Below are 19,706 nucleotides of genomic sequence, written 5' to 3'. Positions count from 1 at the left end.
GTTAATCACAAGATTACCTCTCCTGTCTGAAAATTTCAGAATTTCTCATTTTCATTCCTGGTAAACTATCATTTAATCCTAATCCTTACTTCATTATGGTAAAGATCTTAGATATTTTAAAGTAGCTTTCAGAGCATTTTAAGTGTTCACTGCTTCCCTTAAAAGGCAGCCACAATTGTCTTAAAGCCATAGCTCAAGTAGTATTAGCTAGTTTAGGTAATATTTGTTGTTCCTTTTGGTAGGGCTGAGAGTATGGAAGTCAGGACCCACAGCTTTTTCATGAACAAGACAGATTATTCTACTTCTCAAGAATGGTACTGTACGGGTTCTTAACGTGGAATGCTGGACGCCTAGAATGGATGTTTCAGGATAGCTAAGAAGGGCCCAAAATAGCAAGCAAAAAGAAACGGATGTGTGTTTTCTTCTGAAAAGCGGAATCTACCTCTATAATTTCAACATAGGTCCAAATTGTGTATTCCAAAAATAAAATAAGGGTTAACCTAGGTCACCGCTAACTTCCACTGGTGTGAATACAATCTCTGGCATTCGATATTATTTAAAGCCTATTTTCCTGCATTGTTTGAGAAGGGAAAACTAGAAGTCGCCTTAATACTGCTGTGACTATTTTGCTGACCAGAGGGCAAAGGTTTGTTGCTTCTCTCACTGCAGTTACCCTTCGGGTATCAAAAATTCTTCGACTTGGGGGACGGGAAGGGGTCGGCTATCTAAGGACCGCGTGGCTCCAAAATGAGAGTTCTTGCCAGGGCAGCGCGTCCTGTTCTGAATTCTTACCCTTATTTAGACCTCATCACCACCCTCCGGGAACAGCCGGACGGAGGGGTCACTAGTTAAAGGAAGTGACTGCCCCGGCAGCCCCTGACCCGGAAGCAGATTCTAGCCCCGCCCCCTCTACCAGGCTTCCTTCTGCAACAGGCGTGGGTCACGCTCTCGCTCGTTCTCTCTCTGCCGCCATCTTGGTTTCGCGTTTCCCGCACAGTAAGTTCTGTCTTCGCCGCTGCTCTATCCGCAATCATCCGCCTTTCTTGCAGGCTAAGCTGCCCGGGGGATTGAGAGCTAAGGAGAGTTGGAGGCTTTATGCGGCCGCCGGGTTCCTAGTCGACACTGGGAAGTGTGGCTTTGGGGCCTCCGGACAAAATGGGGTCTGCGATTGGTGTCCTGGTAAAAGCAGGGCAGAAGGGCCGCGATTCGGGTCCGGAGTTCAGGCCTGGGGTGATGGGGCGGTTGCGGTGCTGAGGGCGAAAGCGAAATGTATCTGCTGTTGGGAACGGCTTCACGAGAATCCATAGGTTATAGGGTCACAGCCTTGGAAACTCCCCCCACCCCCATACACACACCCCATCGTTCTTATTGTGACAAGCGAGTGTTGGGATTGAGGGCACCCTCTTTCCCCTTCGGATTTCCGGAAGTAGGCAAACGGGAGTCCTGGAGGTCCCAGCCCAGACAGCGTGAACGTACATGGGGAGGTGGGTCAAGGTAGCGTTTTAAAGCCTCCCACGGTCAGCCAGACCGAGGTCCTCCCTTGGGTTGAGAACGCAATGCTGATTGCTGCCCTTGTGAGATTTGGAATATGGAATAAAATGAACCCCTTGGCACTGGGAAGTCCACTCTACAGAGTGAAGAGTTGAGTGGTGAAAGAAGGTGATTCACTTGACCGGATTTCTGAGGGTCATGTCATACTTCTCAACCTATTCCCAGCTGCTCTGGGGAGGGTTGCCCCTAAACACCCTCATGATTTTTCCTTTAAAGTCCTCCGCAGAGTTTTTAAGAGTATTTGACTCTGGGTTGGGCAGCAGAACGGATCCCAGTCAATTGAGACTTTATTTTTATTCCCTTCAGAAATGCCCGGTGAAGCCACAGAAACCGTTCCTGCTACAGAGCAGGAGTTGCCACAGCCGCAGGCTGAGACAGGTAGGTTCCCCTAGCCCCCGTGCCCTTAATTAAGACTGACCCTAAGACCATTTGGTGGGTAAAGTGACAAAAAGAATACACTTCTTTCAGAGTTAACTCTTACTAAAGAGGATGAGCTGTAGCTCTGCCAGGGAGGAGAATCCATAATGTTAACTGCTGTCCTAGAAGGACTTCTTTAGGGAGTGGAATAAAAACAGTATATTTAAGTTTCAGGAACATTAAAAGCTCCCTGGCCCGCTTTGTAGGTATGGCAACTGCTTCAAAGGGAACTCGGCTGTGGAACCCTCACCTCATATACACAGGAAAACTGAGCAGTGCAGGGGCTCAGTGATTCTTACCAATTAGAACTGGATGACACTGGCAGGCCGAGGAGACCTGAGCTTTTGTGAAGTTCCAGCCAGCAAGTTGCATCAAGGTTTTAGATGGCAGAGCTTGGCATTGTGCCATCATCACATGTCTGGATGAGATGTGTGCTGGTGGTAAATGTGTCCTACTGGGCCCAAGGGCCCTTCTAGTTCGGTTAACTTGTTTTATGGATTGGTGCTGAGATGTTTCTAGTGTGCTGGAATAAGGCCTGCATCAACAGCTGGTCTGGAACCCACGATTGAAATAAAGCCTTCCTTTGACTGCTCTTCAGCTTTGAAATTATGGATGTAGAACATAGTGTAAAGGCAAGTTTTGAATTCTGGTTAAAATACATCTCTATACAGTTTGAAAGGGGGTTAATGAAAAAATATAATGATGATCTTGCTGAGTCAGTTGTGCAGAACTAAATGAGGGGGATCTTCAGGCTGTCAACTCCATCCTCGCTTTTTTCTTATGGTAAATTCATTATTTTTTTTAAATTGCACCTGTCACTTAAGGGCAATTTTTGTCTCCTGGAATTAAAATAGAGTTGTTTATAGTTGAAAGTATTATGGTTCTCCCTCCCCGCCTGTCTGATTTTAGCAGCTGAAGGGATTAATACAGCTGCTAGAAAAGAAAAAGGGGGGGGCCCTGAGCTGGAGAATGAGCAATATGAAATCCTTGAACTACAGGGACTTAAGGAAGGGAAAAAATAAAGGCCTTGTCTCTAAAAAATCCTGTAATTTCAGTGTTTGACAAAATCATAGCGTTTCATTGAACAACTTGGTTTTGCAAATGTGGAGACTGAAGTTCAGATGAATTTAGAATAATCTGGTTTCAAGCGTCAAAACTAATTCCATTTGCTTCTGAAGCAATCCTTTGACAGTGCTATTAAACTTATTCCTGAATAATTTGAGCTTGCGCCATAGGTTTAATACTAATATTGGTATTAATGGGAGTGCCAGTGATAAACACTCAGATTTTTCCCTGTAAGTATAATTAAATAATTATTAGAATGCATGAGGAAACTAACTCGGGAATTGGTTATGGTGTCTAAACCAAGTAATCTGGGTCTTATCCCATCTTGAGGTCCAGTCAGAGGAAAACATTTTAAGTTTGTATTTGTACTGTAGTCATAAGACCTACCAACTCGCCAGGTAATACTGGTTGAGCTGGCTGTGTTTTTACTCTAAGAACTTCCGAATTATGGTTGTGTAAATTGTGAATTTGGATGCTATGGGCTTTTTTTTTTTTTTTTAATATGCCCTTCTAGGTGTTGAGCATTTGTTGCTCTAATGTTATTATGTCCTGAATAGTAAGCATGGGTTTTTCTGTCATTCAGAAAATCTTGCTTAGCTTTACTCTAGTGCCAAATATTGGTCTATTTTGGCAGAATGACATGCTTGTCCAGATTAAGGGGTGGGAAACCAATATATTTGCTCCACTCCAATTCCCTACTTCCAAAATAGACCAAAGGTTTAACAAGTTAGGTTACAGTTTCATAATACACTCACTCCCTACCCTTGTGACTAAGCTCTTCCTGGCAGTCTAATTCATCTTAGATTGATGTCTGAAGAGCTAACATTACCTGGGCAGGTCTGTAGAGATCATGGAGTATAGCTCATTTGTGGTTGGATTTTTGTTTGGAGTAAGTAAACCAAGGCACAGGGAGGCTGTGGGCTAATGTAATACTTTAGTATTAAATTCTGAAGTGTCCACTTTAGGAAGAATTGACTTGTGCCAGACCCCCTTCCTAAAACTTTATTCTAAGAGTCAGATTTTTCCTGACCTAGTGGAAGCCTGAGCATATAAAGACCTGTTTTTTCTCATTCAGCTCTAATTCCCCATCATTATCACCACTCACTACCTTCCTTGTTCCCGTTTCAGTATCTGTTTTATTTAGTTCATGATCCTTGAGTGGACAGGGTGGAATAGCTATTCTTCTAGTGGTTATTATATGGCCTGTGAGAAAGATTTAGGGTTCATTTGAGGAAGGAATGGGAGGGATGTATTCTTAACTTGATTACTGTAGTATGTTCCAGGAAGGTTGCTGTTGCCTGTTACCTTTGTCTAATCCTGTGTGGTGACTTTCATCCTCAGATTAAAAATTCCAGTGTTTCTTATGAAGCATGTTGTACCAAGTTGGGCTGCATAACTCACCTTTATTTTTTTCCTTCCCTTTCTTTGTTTATCCCCTTTTTTGCTTTTCTCCTCCAGCTCTGCTTCCTGTGTCTTCAGCCTTGCGTGTCACTGCTGCCTTAGGGCAGCCTGAACCTACCCTTCCCCCTCCTTGCTCCCTGGCCCCCCAACAGTTCCCTCCGGCAACCCCTATCCAGCCTTCCCCATTCCTTTCTCCCTCTACTATTGCCTCAACCTCCTTTGAAGCTCCTTCTCCCCAGTCATTCTCTGAGACAGCCCTGCCTTTGGGAGCCGCCCCTGACACCCCAACTTTCCTGCCAAACCTAATAGGGCCTCCCATCTCCCCAGCTGCCTTAGCTCTGGCCTCTCCCATGATAACTCCAACTCTGAAAGGTGCCCATTCCTCTTCAGCTCCCTTGGCTCTGGTGGCCTTGGCTCCCCACTCAGTTCAGAAAAGCTCTGCTTATCCACCTAACCCTCTTAGTTCGCCTTCAGCTCCTGTGGCTGAGTCAGGGTCGGTGACATCTCTGTCAGCCCCCATTGCTTCCTCAGGGCCAAAGACCTCTCCTATTCAAGCTCCCTCTCAGGTAGTCCCTACTCTGAAAGGTACCCCCATCCCTCCCGGTACAGTCAGTGCTAATCCTTCCCATCTCGTAACTCCCGTGGTAACTCCCTTGGCCTCCGTTCAATCTGGAGTAGCTTCCTGTGCTCAGACCTCCCCCGCCACTCCCCTAGCCGTCACTTCCCCTCAGGTCAAAGGCAGCCCTGTTTCCTCAGCTCTTACTTCTCCACAAAACCCTGTAAGCCTCAGCCTAAAGGGGCCCCTTAGTTCACCTACTGCCTTATCTCCTTCAACCCAGCCTGTTCCTGTGGCTCCCAATGTGTCCCCGGTTTTCCTCACTTCTCGGGGCTCTCATCCTTCACCTTTACATCAGAGCTGTCTTGGTTCTACTGTCCAACCTATGGGTCAGACGGGCTCTACTGTCCTGTCAGATCCTGTAGTGGAAACCGTTTCTGTAGAGCATTCTTCCATAGGGGCCTCTTCTCGGCGATCTGTAATTCCTCCCCTTCCTTCCAGAAATGAGGTAGTTCCTGCTGCTGTGGCTGCTTTTCCAGTGGGGGCTCCACCTTCCCCCCTGGCTCTGTCTGCTGACAAAGGCCCTTCTACCATCACTAGTATCGCCTCCTACAGCCCTGCTGCCTCCTCAGATGCAGCGATCTCTTCTCCCTTACCTCCTGCAGCCTCTCTCATTCTCAAAGGCTCTCCTGATGCCACTCAAAAACAGCCTTTGGTGACCCAGATTCCTCCTGCTTCTCCAGGGAGTCCAGGATTAAAAGAAGCTCCTGTTTCTTCTATTGGAGTCACCTCACTTGTGATGACTAATCCCTCTACATTTTCTGTAGCACCGTCTACCTTTGAGGTCACTACTTGTGTGTCTCCTCCAATTTCATCAGGTCCCATAAGTAGTAAGGAATCAGTTTCCCATACTGCCTTGGCTGTGGCACCTCTGGCTCCCAAAGAGCTTCCTGCTCCTCAAATAACAACCACTCTGGGGATACCGGTCTCTCCTCTGCCAGCCCCCAAGGACCCCAAAAGTGTCCCTGCTTCAGTATTGGTAAAGTTGCCAACACAAAAAGATCTCCAGACTGTACCTGCCTCTCTTGTAGGAGCCCCTATTTCACCAGCCCAGGCAGGACTCCCTACCAAGGAAGACCCCACTCTACTACCATTGTCCCTGGCAGGCCCTAAAAATCTCCCCTGTCCCCAAAGTACATCATCTCCTCTGGAGATAGCTCTTTCTCCTGAAGTCATCTTAGCGAAGAAAAGCCTTGTGGAGCCTCTTCCCGTAGGTAAGCCAGCCAGTACTGCCTCTCCCCTGGGTGTTACTTCCCCAGCCTCTATAACCAGGACAGACCCTTATGTGAGCCCAGACTCCACGTGTCGGCTTCTCAAAAGTTCTCTCACCACAACTATGGCTACATTTCCTTTGGAAAGTGCTGCCACTTCGGGGATGGCTCCTACAATTGCCAAAGGCACCTCCACTCTTACAACTACAGCCTGCCCTTTTCTAGAAGGAGCTGTCTCTTTACCTCCTAAAAGCCACCCAGCCAAGAAGGGTACTTCCACTCTTCCTACTTTACCTTTGGTTCCTCCTACCCCTGAAAGTTGCCCTGGGGCTCCAGCTGTGATTTCATCACCACAGAATGTTTCTGTTTCTCCAGCTCCCTTGGCATTGGCTTCTGATATTTCCAAGTCTGAGCCTTTTCCCTCTCTTCCCCCAGCTGGTGGTACTCCCCGGGGTGTAAAGAACATTGATGCTCTTTCTCGAACCTCACAATTGGCACTTATGGCTTCCTCTCCTGAAGGGTGCCAACCTGAGGACTCTGGTGCTTCTCTTACTGCATCTTCCAAAGGAACTTACCTGGCTGACTCCCCGTCTCCTTTAGGGATTAGTGTGTCTCCTCAGACTAAAAGACCTCCAACCAAGAAGAGTTCAGCTACTTCTACTTTAACTCTTGCTCCTTCTGTTTCTAAAAGTGTACCTGCTATCCCTGATACTCCTGCTGGAAATCTCTCGTCCCCTGTTTCTCTAATTGAAGCTTCCGTTCTTCCAGAGGCCAATCTTTCTTTTCAAGCTCCTAAAGTCTCACTGGTCAAGAAGCATTCCCCCACTCCAGCCCCCAGAGAGGGTCCTACTCCCCCAGTTGTGGCCCCTCCCTCCCCCAAAGGGGGACCAGCAACTGCATCCCCTAAAGAGACCCCCACTTCTTTAGCTATGACTCCTTCCCCCACAAAAGGAGCCCCAGCAACCCCATCCCCCAAAAAGTCCCCATCTACCCCACCTCCCAAAGGGACCTCTACTCCCTCGGCTGTGGCTCCTTCCTCCTCAAAAGGGGGACCAACAACCCCACCCCCTAAAGAGACTCCCAAGCCCCCAGCTGTGACTCCCACCCCAAAAGGGCCCCCAGCAACTCTGTCCCTCAAAGACGCCCCCACTCCCCCAACTGTAGCTCTTCCTTCCCACAAAGGAGCCTCAGCAACTTCATCCCCCAAAGAGTCCCCAGCTACCCCACCCACCACAGGGGCTTCAGCAACTCCGTCTCCAAAAGCGGCCCCCACTCCCTCAGCTGCAGCTCCTTCTTCCCCCAAAGGAGCCCCAACTACCGCATCTCCCAAAGAGGCCTCTGCTCCCTTAACTGGGACTCCTTCCTCCCCGAAAGGAGCCCCAGTTACCCCAGCCCCCAAAGAGTCTCCAGCAACCCCAGCCCCCAAAAAAGCCCCAGCTACCACATCTCCCAAAGAGGCCCCCACTCCCTCAGCTGCGACTCCTTCCTCCCCCAAAGGAGCCCCAGCTACCCCAGCCCCCAAAGCGCCCTATACTTCCTCAGCTATAGCTCCTCCCTCTCCCAAAGAATCCCCAACAACTCCAGCCCCCAAAAGAGCCCCAGCTACCACCTCTCCCAAAAAGGCCCCCACTGCCTCAGCTGCAACTTCAGCCCCCAAGGGAGCCCTAGCTACCCCACCCCCTAAAGAGTCTCCAGCAACCCCAGCCCCCAAAGGGGCCCACACTCCCTCAACTATAGCTCCTCCCTCCCCCAAAGAATCCCCAGCAACCCCAGCCCCCAAAAGAGCCCCAGCTACCACATCACCCAAAGAGGCCCCCACTCCCTCAGCTGCGACTCCTTCCTCCCCGAAAGGAGCCCCAGTTACCCCAGCCCCCAAAGAGTCTCCCTCAACCCCAGCCCCTAAAAAAGCCCCAGTTACCCCAGCCCCCAAAGAGTCTCCCTCAACCCCAGCCCCTAAAAAAGCCCCTGTTACCCCAGCCCCCAAAGAGTCTCCCTCAACCCCAGCCCCTAAAAAAGCCCCAGTTACTGCATCTCCCAAAGAGGCCTCTGCTCCCTTAACTGGGACTCCTTCCTCCCCGAAAGGAGCCCCAGTTACCCCAGCCCCCAAAGAGTCTCCAGCAACCCCAGCCCCCAAAAGAGCCCCAGCTACCACATCTCCCAAAGAGGCCCCCACTCCCTCAGCTGCGACTCCTTCCACCTCAAAAGGAGCCCCAGTTACCCCAGCCCCCAAAGAGTCTCCCTCAACCCCAGCCCCTAAAAAAGCCCCAGTTACCGCATCTCCCAAAGAGGCCTCTGCTCCCTTAACTGGGACACCTTCCTCCCCGAAAGCAGCCCCAGTTACCCCAGCCCCCAAAGAGTCTCCAGCAACCCCAGCCCCTAAAAAAGCCCCAGTTACCACATCTTCCAAAGACGCCCCCACTCCCTCAGCTGCTACTCCTTCCTCCTCAAAAGCCCCAGTTACCCCAGCCCCCAAAGAGTCTCCCTCAACCCCAGCCCCTAAAAAAGCCCCAGTTACCGCATCTCCCAAAGAGGCCTCTGCTCTCTTAACTGGGACTCCTTCCTCCCCTAAAGGAGCCCCCAAAGAGTCTCCAGCAACCCCAGCCCCCAAAAGAGCCCCAGCTACCGCATCTCCCAAAGAGGCCTCTGCTCCCTTAACTGGGACTCCTTCCTCCCCGAAAGGAGCCCCAGTTACCCCAGCCCCCAAAGAGTCTCCAGCAACCCCAGCCCCCAAAAGAGCCCCAGCTACCGCATCTCCCAAAGAAGCCCCTGCTCCCTTGACTGCGACTCCTTCCTCCCGGAAAGGAGCCCCAGTTACCACATCTCCCAAAGGGGCCCCAACAACTCCAGCCCCCAAAAGAGCCCCAGGAACTGCATCCTCCAAAGGGGCCCCTACTCCTTCAGCTGTGGTTTCTCCAGTCCCCAAAGAGTCTCCAGCCCCCAAAAGAGCCTCAGCCCCCAAAGGGGCCCCCAATCCCTCACCTGTAATTCCTCCTCTGCCCAAAGAGGAACCAGCAAGCCCATCCCCCAAAGACTCCCCTACTTCTCCCGTTGCAGTCGCGTGTTCCTTGGGGTCCAATGCCCCTCAGGCATCTAAAGGGCTCTCAGTGAAGAAAGACCCCACAGCTCTCAAAGCAGTGCTTGTTGCCCCAGCTTCAGAAAGTGCACCAGTCATCACAGCTCCCACTCAGAAAGGTCCACCAGCCCAGAAGAGTTCACCTCCTGTGTGCCCAGATCCCTCGGCTAAGAATGGTACTAAAGGACCCCTTTCTTCAGTGGCTCCAGCCCCTCCACTGACAGTCTCTGCTCAGAAAGGCACTTCTCCAAAGATTCCAAAATCCCACCCTATTTCTCCCCTAAAAGGCAAAGATTCTTTTCATTCTCCAAAGGGTCCTGTGGCTCCTCCTCCTGAGTCTGAGACATTTACCCCTCTAACAAAAGCTGCTTCTGAGAAGGTCCTTCCTAAAGCTGGATCAGCATCTCTTTCTGCAGCACCCACCCCATCAGTCTCTCTGCCTCCTGCTCCCTCCCCAGTGCCCCTTCTGCTTCCTAAACAGCAACCTCTGCCGTCCTCACCTGGGCTGGTGCTGGAATCACCCTGTAAGCCCTCAGCCCCTGCTGATGAGGATGAGCTGCCGCCTCTGATTCCCCCGGAACCAATCTCGGGGGGAGTGCCTTTCCAGTCGGTCCTCGTCAACATGCCCAGCCCCAAACCTGCTGGGATCCCTGTCCCAACCCCCTCTGCCAAGCAGCCTGTTCTGAAGAACAACAAGGGTATTTGCCTTGGTTTGCCGTGTGCATGGTGTGTCGCCCACACCCCTCCTGGGGGCTACCCACCAGTACTAACTCTAGGATGCGCCGCTTTCTTCAGAATATCTGTTTGTTTGGACATAGAACATAGAATCATAATTTTAAATGCAAAAGCACTAGGAATGTGAAAGAGAGTCTTGGTTTTCATCACTTCAGATAGTCCATTATGTATCATCTTGTGTAATGGGGTCCTGACTAACCTGAGTTTGCCATCTTTTTACCTAACTGATCTGACATTGAAAACCAAGACCTACTAGATCTTTAGTTTGCTCTAATTTCTACCACATCACTAACCTTGTCCCTGGGCCTGGGATTTGCTAAAATATTGGGAAACTATTGAATATTGGAACCATGTGAATTTCTTTTCACTTCTTAGACTTAGTAATGACCAGTGCCCAGGGGTTTCTTTTTCTTAAAAGATCTATTTTTCCTAGCCTGAGAATGGTGCCGGTGTATGCTTTTTTCCCTCAGTAGTCTTTATTGATGCTTGGCCTTTCAATTGAGGAAAACTTAAAATATGTGGATTATGTTTGAAAGATATGGGAGAGGTCACGGGACAATAACTAGTAGAGGTGACTGTTGGAACTATGGGTCGGCATCATTGAGAATCTTTAAGCTATATTGATAAGATCAAATTGCTAGGGTGAGTGGTTTGAAAATAAGGCTTAAATGTGTGTACACAACTGCTTCTGGCCTCCCCCAACCCAGTTTAAAGGATGAGGGGAAAGTGCCCTCCCTGGTCTGCCTCCGCTATGTGATCATACTGTTTTTTCACTTCACTGTATCTGCAGACCCCTTGTCTGCCAGAACCTTTCTGGGGTGGTTGGGCTATTGGGTAGGATTTGGGTTACATAGGTCATTGGTGTTTGCCTATACCAAGAAGTAAAGACCTTGAGGGATAGGAAGCCATTATAGTGTATGAACTGTTTAGCTGTATCTGGTAATTACCTCTCATTTCTGGGGCTGGGTCTTGAATGGATGTGTACACACTAGTTTGTGACTAAGTGGGGAGTTGTTGAGCTGACTTCATACAAGTCAGCTGATTTACATTTAACTTTGCAAGATCTAACATAAGCCAGTGACCTCTAGTTCAGGCAGGCCATAGTGAAGTGCCTCCTCCTTAATAATCTCTACTATAAAATAGTAAAAGTTACTTGTCATCTAGGGTCTGGAACAGAATCTGACAGTGATGAATCAGTACCAGAGCTTGAGGAACAAGATTCCACACAGGCTACCACACAACAAGCCCAGGTAGGTATTTCTTACTGGTATAAGTACTTGAGTTAAGGAAGCATTGGAGAACCAGAGTTGATCAGAGAAGATGACTTCATGTAGCTATGTATCTGGAGCTATAAATCTTCATAAAGGGGAAAACCGCAGGGGGGTTGTGTTAGCCAAGTCTTACATTCCAGCTTACTCACAGCTGTTTTATCTTCTTAGTTGGCAGCAGCAGCTGAAATCGATGAAGAACCTGTCAGTAAAGCAAAACAGAGCCGGAGTGAAAAGAAAGCACGGAAGGTAAGATTTTAACTTAGAAGCAAGAATTAAAGTTTCTGATGAAGCAACTTTAGAACAGAGGGAACTGAAGTAGAATTCTTAGTAGTGGTAGTATGTTTATTTAATAGAAGTTACTATGGCAGAAAATAAAAGAATCCTATAAACCAATTCTGTATTCTTACATAAACTTTTCTTAGCCCAGGAAAAGGCTTTCTTTGGATGTGGTATTATGGTCCTTCCTAAAGCTGCTTCTAAAGAAGTTGAAAATCTGATGTTCTTTTCTATTCCTTAGGCTATGTCCAAACTGGGTCTTCGACAGGTTACAGGGGTTACTAGGGTCACTATCCGGAAATCTAAGAATATCCTCTTTGTCATCACAAAACCAGATGTCTACAAGAGCCCAGCTTCAGATACCTACATAGTTTTCGGGGAAGCAAAGGTAAGGAAAGTTTTCTTGGGAGCTGCTCTAGACCAGAGTTTCTCAACCTCAGCACCATTGACATTTGGGGTAGATAATTCTTTATTGTGGAAGAGCTACCCTATGCATTAGAGATGTTTGTTTAGCAGCATCATATCCAGTTGTGATAACCCAAAAAAATTTCCAGGTATTTAACAGATATCCACCCGGGAAGCAAAAATCACCCTCTAGTTGAGAATTACTGCTTTAAAGCCTAAGCTATTTATACAGTGATAGATAATCTGAATGAGGGCAAGCAATTTAAAGCTGTTTAGTAAATTAACCTGAAGTGGGTTTAGAGTGACTTTGGAAAAGATGTAAATGATTTCTCTCATTTACTGCACACTGATATCACATGAATCTCTATTTTCTGCTCTATAGATCGAGGATTTATCTCAGCAAGCACAGCTAGCAGCTGCTGAGAAATTCAAAGTTCAAGGTGAAGCTGTCTCAAACATTCAAGAAAACACGCAGACTCCAACTGTACAAGAGGAGAGCGAAGAGGAAGAGGTATACAAGGAAATATTTTATACTTTTAATCCTCTCCAGATAGTAGTATGTTTGTATTGATGGGTGAATTCTATATTGTTTTAGGCTCTTGAATCCCATTGAATGAAGTATAATAGTTTTTGAGTTAAATTAAAACTAGATTCAAGAGCCTCCTGACTCCAAAGAACTATACTGAAGTTGTTGTTGCCTTTAGTTTATTGCATGTTTTTTCCCTCTCAGGTTGATGAAACAGGTGTGGAAGTTAAGGACATCGAATTGGTCATGTCACAAGCAAATGTGTCGAGAGCAAAGGCAGTCCGAGCCCTAAAGAACAACAGTAATGATATTGTAAATGCTATTATGGTAAGTGTCCAAGCCTTTATTCCTGACTTCCTCTGCCCTGATCAATTATGGGCGACTGTGTTTTCTATGCTTAATATCAGCCGATTAGGAAGCCTCATTCCAAAGGCTATCCTGAGTTGCCTCGGGTGTTAGTGACTTGAATTCTCTGTTTGCCTGTGCCTCTGATGATCTTTTTTCTCTTACAGGAATTAACGATGTAACCATCTATAAAAGACAAGGACCTTTTTTTGGTGTTTCAAAAGAGTAACCGCAGCTTGGTTTGAAATTTGTACTGTTTCTATCATTAATAAAGTTATGGCTTCTTGTGGGATGAACTCAAGTGGATGCTTGGTCTCTTTCCAAAAAAATACATTAATACTCTAGAAATGAGAACACATTTATTACTCTTAAGACCTCAGCTTCAGAATCTTTAGTGCCACAGATACCCCTGAAAACCTCAGCCTTTTCGCTTGTAAGAAGGTATTGTACTAGGCTATCTGTTAAGACGCTGGTTGTCTTCAGAGACTATAACTTAATTGTGAAGTTTCTCGTTTTCAGTTTCTTGCCCAAATGTTAACTGTAAGCAAATGCTGATTATTTAATAACCAGCACCGTCTCTGACCTACCATCGTTCTGAACACATATTGGGCCTCATCTTCCCTCTGAGAGGCAGTTCACATTGGTTACATCTTGACATGTAAGAGCTTGGTACAGGGTTGGAGAGGGTGCATAATGAATATGGATGAAAAGACTTCATTTTATATCAAATTAAAAGGTACTTCATGAAGGAGAGGATTTTGACTTGTATACAATGCAGACAACTCTGCTCTTAGACATTCACTATACAGACATTTTAATCCACGAAGTAAATTATAATTAGGGTGGCCATAATTATGCTAGGACAATGAGTGAAAACCAGAGTTGTACCAGGCAAACTGGTGCATATGATTAGCCAGATTATGATAAATATAGATAGGTCTGCAGAAGTCCTAAGGGTCAAGTTTCTGAGTTTGGGTTGTTAGAAAATGGTCTAGGGGAAGCAGCGGACTAAAATTTGGAAATAGAAAAGCTACAATGACTAGAGGCAAGAATTCTAAAATGAATGTAACATTATACCTAGAAAGAATGTTAGAATGAAAATAGATTAACATTGTAGAAGACTTTTGGAACTATAGTTGATAGACATTTTTATTACTGACTTGAGTCTTTTCGATCCCTATGAGAGTAGGCATTTTAGTAGATGTTGAGTGAAAGCTGAGGACCAGAGGTTAAATGACTTCCCCAAAGACAGTCACTAAAGAGCAGGGCCATCTCTAGTAGGCTGTGTTGGTAGGAAGTGGTAGGCTATCCTGAAGGAGCACAAATTAACATTTGACTGAGGGAGACCTTGCATTTCACTCGGGTCGAGCATATTAGATCATTTGATGAACTAATGAGACAATGGGCTCCTTGGCTGCCAAATCCTAGTCAGCCAATACTCATTTCAGGAATAAATTTAGGGATATTAACTCATAATTTCCTCACCCTTCCCTTGTTTAGAGAAGTACCTCGTTCAAGGCTATTAATGCCACCAGTGCTGTCATGTTTCTTCCCACCTCAAGGACCTTGCTCTTGCTACCCCTTCTTTTCTATTCATTAATTCCTTTCTCTCAACCATTCTTTTCCATCACACTTGAAATGTATGACTGATTTCCTCTGTCACAGAATGATTAAACTTTTGGTTCTCAAATTAGGGAGTGTATCGTTTGAACAAACCTGAAGAGTAATTTCTTCCTGGTTCTCAAATGAATCCTATGTTTAAAATAAGAGTAAATTAAAATTCTAATATTAAACTCAGGTTGAAGAAACTAGTAAGCCCACTCAGCCTTAACATATTCTCAGAATAGAGGATGAAAACAAGTGGGAATTAGTATTCATTCTTTTAATAAATTCCTCAGTTCCTATTTGCTAAGCAGTGAGGTTCCAATAGAGAATAAGACACGGTATCTGCCCTAGTGGAAATTACAGTATAATGGGAAAGGCAATTACAGCGATCTAAATTCCATAGGTTGGCCTCCATGTATGACTCTACATATTCATTTAAGCATTTATTTAGCCTGTTTTCCAAGGCATTGGAATAGACTCCACCGCACTACACAGTCTAGTGACAGCACTAGGCAAATATTTAAACGGACAAGTATTGATTTCTCACTTAACATTCTCCAGCCTTCCCAAATACAACTACTTGTTGAAAGCAACTTTTATTTTGCAATCCTTTGCCTATATTCTTCACCAATATACCAGCATAACTTGTACCTGCCACACTTTATGCCTGAATCTACAATAGGAGTGATAAAATGATGAGCCAGATTCAGCCCTCAGAATTGTTTAAATAGTATGGAAATGTGCATAGTATTTGGGTTTTATTGCTGTCACACTTGTCCTTTCTAGTGTGCTTTGGTGTCTGTATTTTCTGGCTTGGTCTCTACACTTGCATGCCTGGCTCCTGAAGATTGGGTTTGGTGTTTCTGAATGAGCTCCTTGTGGAAATGGAGTTCATTGGTCTTTGCTTTCCCGCTACATGTCCCGTAATAGATCTCAAATATTTTAAAGAATGGATAAACTCTTTGCATTGTGTCAACACTGGGCGCTTAGTCAGAAAGCTAAAACTAAGTGGAAACTTAATCCCCACGTGTACAGTTTAGTATTTAATCAAAGATTCAAGATCTCTGCAACTTCTGGACTTCTAATTTTTAAACAGTTTATTGTGGTATAATTTACAATGAACTATATTTAAAGTGTACAATTTGATAAATTTTGACATATGTACCCATTAACCATTACCGAATAAAAAATCACCTTAAAGAGTTTCTTGATGCACCTTTGTAATCCCTCTCCCCACCCCACACCTTGGTACCGGCAATCACTAATTTTGCCACTAGAGATAAAGTGCATTTTCTAGAACTTTTAAAAATCTAATTGGAATCACATAACACACTTTTGTCTAGCTTCTTTCACTCAGAATAATTGAGATTCATTCATGTTGTTGTGTGAGTCAATAGTTTATTCCTTTTAAATGCTGAGTAAATAAGTTTAGTACTAATTTCCCAGAAAGTACTACCTTACTGAATCCTACAAATTTTGATATTTTCATTCAGTTCAAACGTTTTTAAATTTCCCTTCTGATTTCTTCATTGACTCATGGGTTATTTAGAACTGTTTTGTTTAGTTGAAAATTGGAGATTTCTAGATACCTTTCTACTATTGGTTTCTAATTTAATTCCATTGTGGCCCTAGAGCATAGTTTGTATAACTGGAATCTTTGTAAATTTATTGACTTGTATTATGGCCCAGGATATGGTCTATCTTGGTAGAAGTAATGTGCACTTGAAGAGTGTGTGTAGTTATGTGGAGTGTTCTATAAATGTGAATTAGGTTAAATTGGTAATGTTCAAGTCTTTACTTGTACTAATTTTTTGTCTACTTATTCTATCAGTTATTGAGAGGAATGTTAAAAATCTATTTTAATTGTGGAATTTTCTATTTCATTACAACTCAAATTTTTTGATTCATGTCTTTTGAAGCTCTATGAGGAGTATAAACATTTAGGATTATTATGTCTTGCTGAATTGATCCCTTTATCACTATTAAGTGACTATTCCTGGCAATAATTTTTGCTGTGAAATCTACTTATGCTAATTACTAATATAACCACTTAAACTTTTAGTATTGTATACTGTTTCCCCATCCATTTAGTTTTTTTGACTAATTATAGATAGACTCAAAGTTGCAAAAATAGTACAGATGTCACAAGTACAATATATGTAGTTCTCCTAATGATTGCATCTTTCTTTAGTATATAAAAAGGAAGTTCCCATTAGTATAGTCAGTAGACATTATTCAGAGTTCACCAGTTTTTACATGTACTCATTTAATGTGTATCTGTGGTATTGTATGCAATTTTATTACATGTATAAATTCATGTAACCATAAATTCACGTTTTCTTCAGCCATTTATCAGTTGGGGTTCCACTTTTTTGGCTGTCATTAATAATGGTGCTATGGCATTCATGTACAGATTTTTGTGTGGACATAAGTTTTCATTTCTCTTCAGTACTGCATATACCTAGGAGTGGAATTGCTGGGTCATATGGTAACTCTTATGTTCAACATTTCAAGGAAGTATTTTCCAAAGTGACTCTACTATTTTACAGCCCACCAGCAAGGTGTAAGAGTACTAATTTCTCCACATCCTCACCAAATTTGTTATTTTTATTTTAGCCATCCTAATGGGTGTGAATTGGTATCTGATTGCAGTTTTGATTTGCATTTCCCTCATGCCTGATGTTGAGCATCTTTTCATGTGCTTATTGGCTATTTTTATATCTTTGGATAAATATATCTTCAAAGCCCATTTTTGAATTAGGTTATTGGTGTTTTTAATGTTGACTTGTAATAGTTTTTTATATATTGTGGATCCTAGACTCCTTTCAGATGTATGGTTTGCAAGTATTTTCTCCCATTCTGTGAGTTGTCTTTTCACTTTCTGGATAGTATCCTTTGAAGCACAAGATTTTAAAATTTTACTGATCTAATTTATCTGCTTTTTTCCTTTGGTTGCTTGTACATTTGGTATTAAAGCTAAGAAATCATTACAGCATTAAGAACTTTGCAACAATATGTTTTCCATTACTTCCTTCTTGGTCTTTGTCATGCATTTAACTTCTATGTATGATTTCATCCTGCAGTTTATGGTTATTGCTTTGCTTAAACAGCCAATTATCTTTTCTTCCAATTTTTTTTTTTAATTTTTATTGGGGAATACTGGGGAACAATGTGTCTTTCCAGGACCTATCAACTCCATGTCAAATCGTTGTTTTCAATCTAGTTGTGGAGGGCGCAGCTCACTGACCCATGTGGGAATCGAACCGGTGACCTTGGTGTTATAAGCACTGCGCTCTAACCACTGATCCAACCGGCTTCCCATCTGCAGCTTAGCTCCAAGCTCAAGCCATTGTTTCTCACTGGCCCATGTGGGAGTCGAACATGCTACCCTGGTATTATGAGTACTGTGCTCTAACCACTGAGCCAACCAGCCGCCCCCAATTTTTTATTATGGTAATATGTAGCATCAGATTTACCACCCTAACCATTTTTAAGTGTACAGTTCAAGGATATTAAATAATAATATTCATAAGGTGTAACTATTACCATCATCCATCTCTAGAACTCTTTCCATCTTGCAAAACTGAAACTCTACCCATTAAAGAAAGAAACATTCACCCCCTCCCTCAGCCCCTGGCAACTACCATTCTACATTTCTGTCTCTGATTTTGACTCTACTAAGTACCTCATATAAGTGGTGTCATATAGTACTTGTCTTTTTTGACTGGCTTATTTCACTTAGGATATGTCCTCAAGATTCATCCATATTGTAAGGCTGAATAATACTCCATTATATACCACATTTTGCTTATCCATTCAGCTGTCAATGGACACTCGGGTGGTTCCCACGTTTTAGCTATTGTGAATAATATTGCTATGATGAATATGGTATACAAAATCTGAGATTCTGCTTTCAATTCCTTTGGGCATATACCAAAAGTGGAATTGCTGGATCATAAAATTACTCTATTTTTAATTTTTTTGAGTTATCACCATACAGTTTTCCACAGCAGCTATATCATTTTACATGCTCACCAGCAGTGCACAAAGTTTTCAATTTCTCCACATTCTCACTAACACTTGCTATTTTCTGGGGGTTTGTGATAGTTGCCTTCTAATGGGTATAGTCTCACTTTTGAAAGACAGTTTGTTGGATATAGGATTCTTGGTTGACAGTTTATTTTTTTTTTTTTTGGCACCTATATTGAAACTTTATTACAAAATTACAAAGCAGAGCTTTGTGACAAAAAATAACACATTTCGGTTTGTTTTAACACCCGAATAAGTCTCAGAGAATCTTAATATAAGCCTCTTGACGTAACATTTCACATCCAAAAGATTTCAACAAACTTATACAACATATTGAGCACTATTTTTACTAGTTTGAATCCAAGTATTCCAATGTATTATGAACCAGTTAGCTCTCCAAGTCTTTTAAAATGTCTCAACTGAAACTTCTGAATAATAAAAAACAAAAGCCACAGAATAAGTTTAAGGATTAGATGATTCCATGATAATTAAGACCAAGGGTCTGTGAGGGGCAGGAAGGAGTATTCAAGGATAAAAAAATCAAGTTTTCTACTTAGGCTAGATAGTAACTGAAATGGGATCTTGGAATTCCCAACTTTTATTTGGAGTAATAACAAAGAAAATACAAAAAATAAATAAATCAGCATTGTTTGACACCTTAAAACCTTCACCAAAAGAAGTTAGAAGACTTAAAGGCCAGTTCTTTCTCCAAAATGAATAAATGGCATCAGTTCTAATTCTTAGGTTACTAACCAACCATTAGGATATTTTTAACTCATGCCTAGGACGGAAATTGGAAGGTAGGAAGAGGTAGGTAAAGCCTCAGCAGAGAAAGCAAGTTTTAAATTGGGTAAGAGTCATCCTCGGCCCTGAAGTTATTGCTAGAGTTTAACTGAGTTGCAATCGAGGAGTAGCTGAATCCTTTGCTAAACTTGTAGGATTGTAAACTATAGTACTTACCGCCCAGCAGAAAGATGTCTTCACAGGGAAATCTCAATTCCCCCAGTTCCTACAAATGCTGTCGCCCAGAATCAAATCATCCAGGACTTGATATAATGTCAATGTAAATGGTCCAGTGTTTAGCTGACAACTACTTGATGAAATTATTTCATTTCCCCAAAAGGGATTAGTAGTTGATGGAGGGAACGCATAAGTATGTCTGTACTGATAAATAGGTTTC

General features: G+C 43.8%; 1 protein-coding gene across 1 annotated transcript; it reads left to right on the top strand.

Annotated features, from left to right (window-relative positions):
• Positions 1 to 863: 863 nt before the first annotated feature.
• NACA (nascent polypeptide associated complex subunit alpha) lies at positions 864 to 13,188 on the top strand. The gene is made up of 9 exons (XM_019742374.3): positions 864 to 996; positions 1,858 to 1,929; positions 4,492 to 10,032; positions 11,234 to 11,319; positions 11,509 to 11,586; positions 11,858 to 12,004; positions 12,404 to 12,532; positions 12,752 to 12,874; positions 13,060 to 13,188. The coding sequence occupies exons 2-9, from the start codon at positions 1,860 to 1,862 to the stop codon at positions 13,072 to 13,074; spliced, it is 6,189 nt and encodes a 2,062-aa protein (XP_019597933.3). The 5' UTR covers positions 864 to 996; positions 1,858 to 1,859; the 3' UTR covers positions 13,075 to 13,188.
• Positions 13,189 to 19,706: the final 6,518 nt, after the last annotated feature.

This window comes from Rhinolophus sinicus, chromosome 1 (assembly GCF_057876585.1).
Source record: "Rhinolophus sinicus isolate RSI-liver-muscle chromosome 1, RSI-T2T, whole genome shotgun sequence".
Classification (NCBI taxonomy): domain Eukaryota; kingdom Metazoa; phylum Chordata; class Mammalia; order Chiroptera; family Rhinolophidae; genus Rhinolophus; species Rhinolophus sinicus.
Note: the sequence above shows the minus strand (reverse complement) of the source record. Positions and strands in the feature narration are given on the sequence as shown.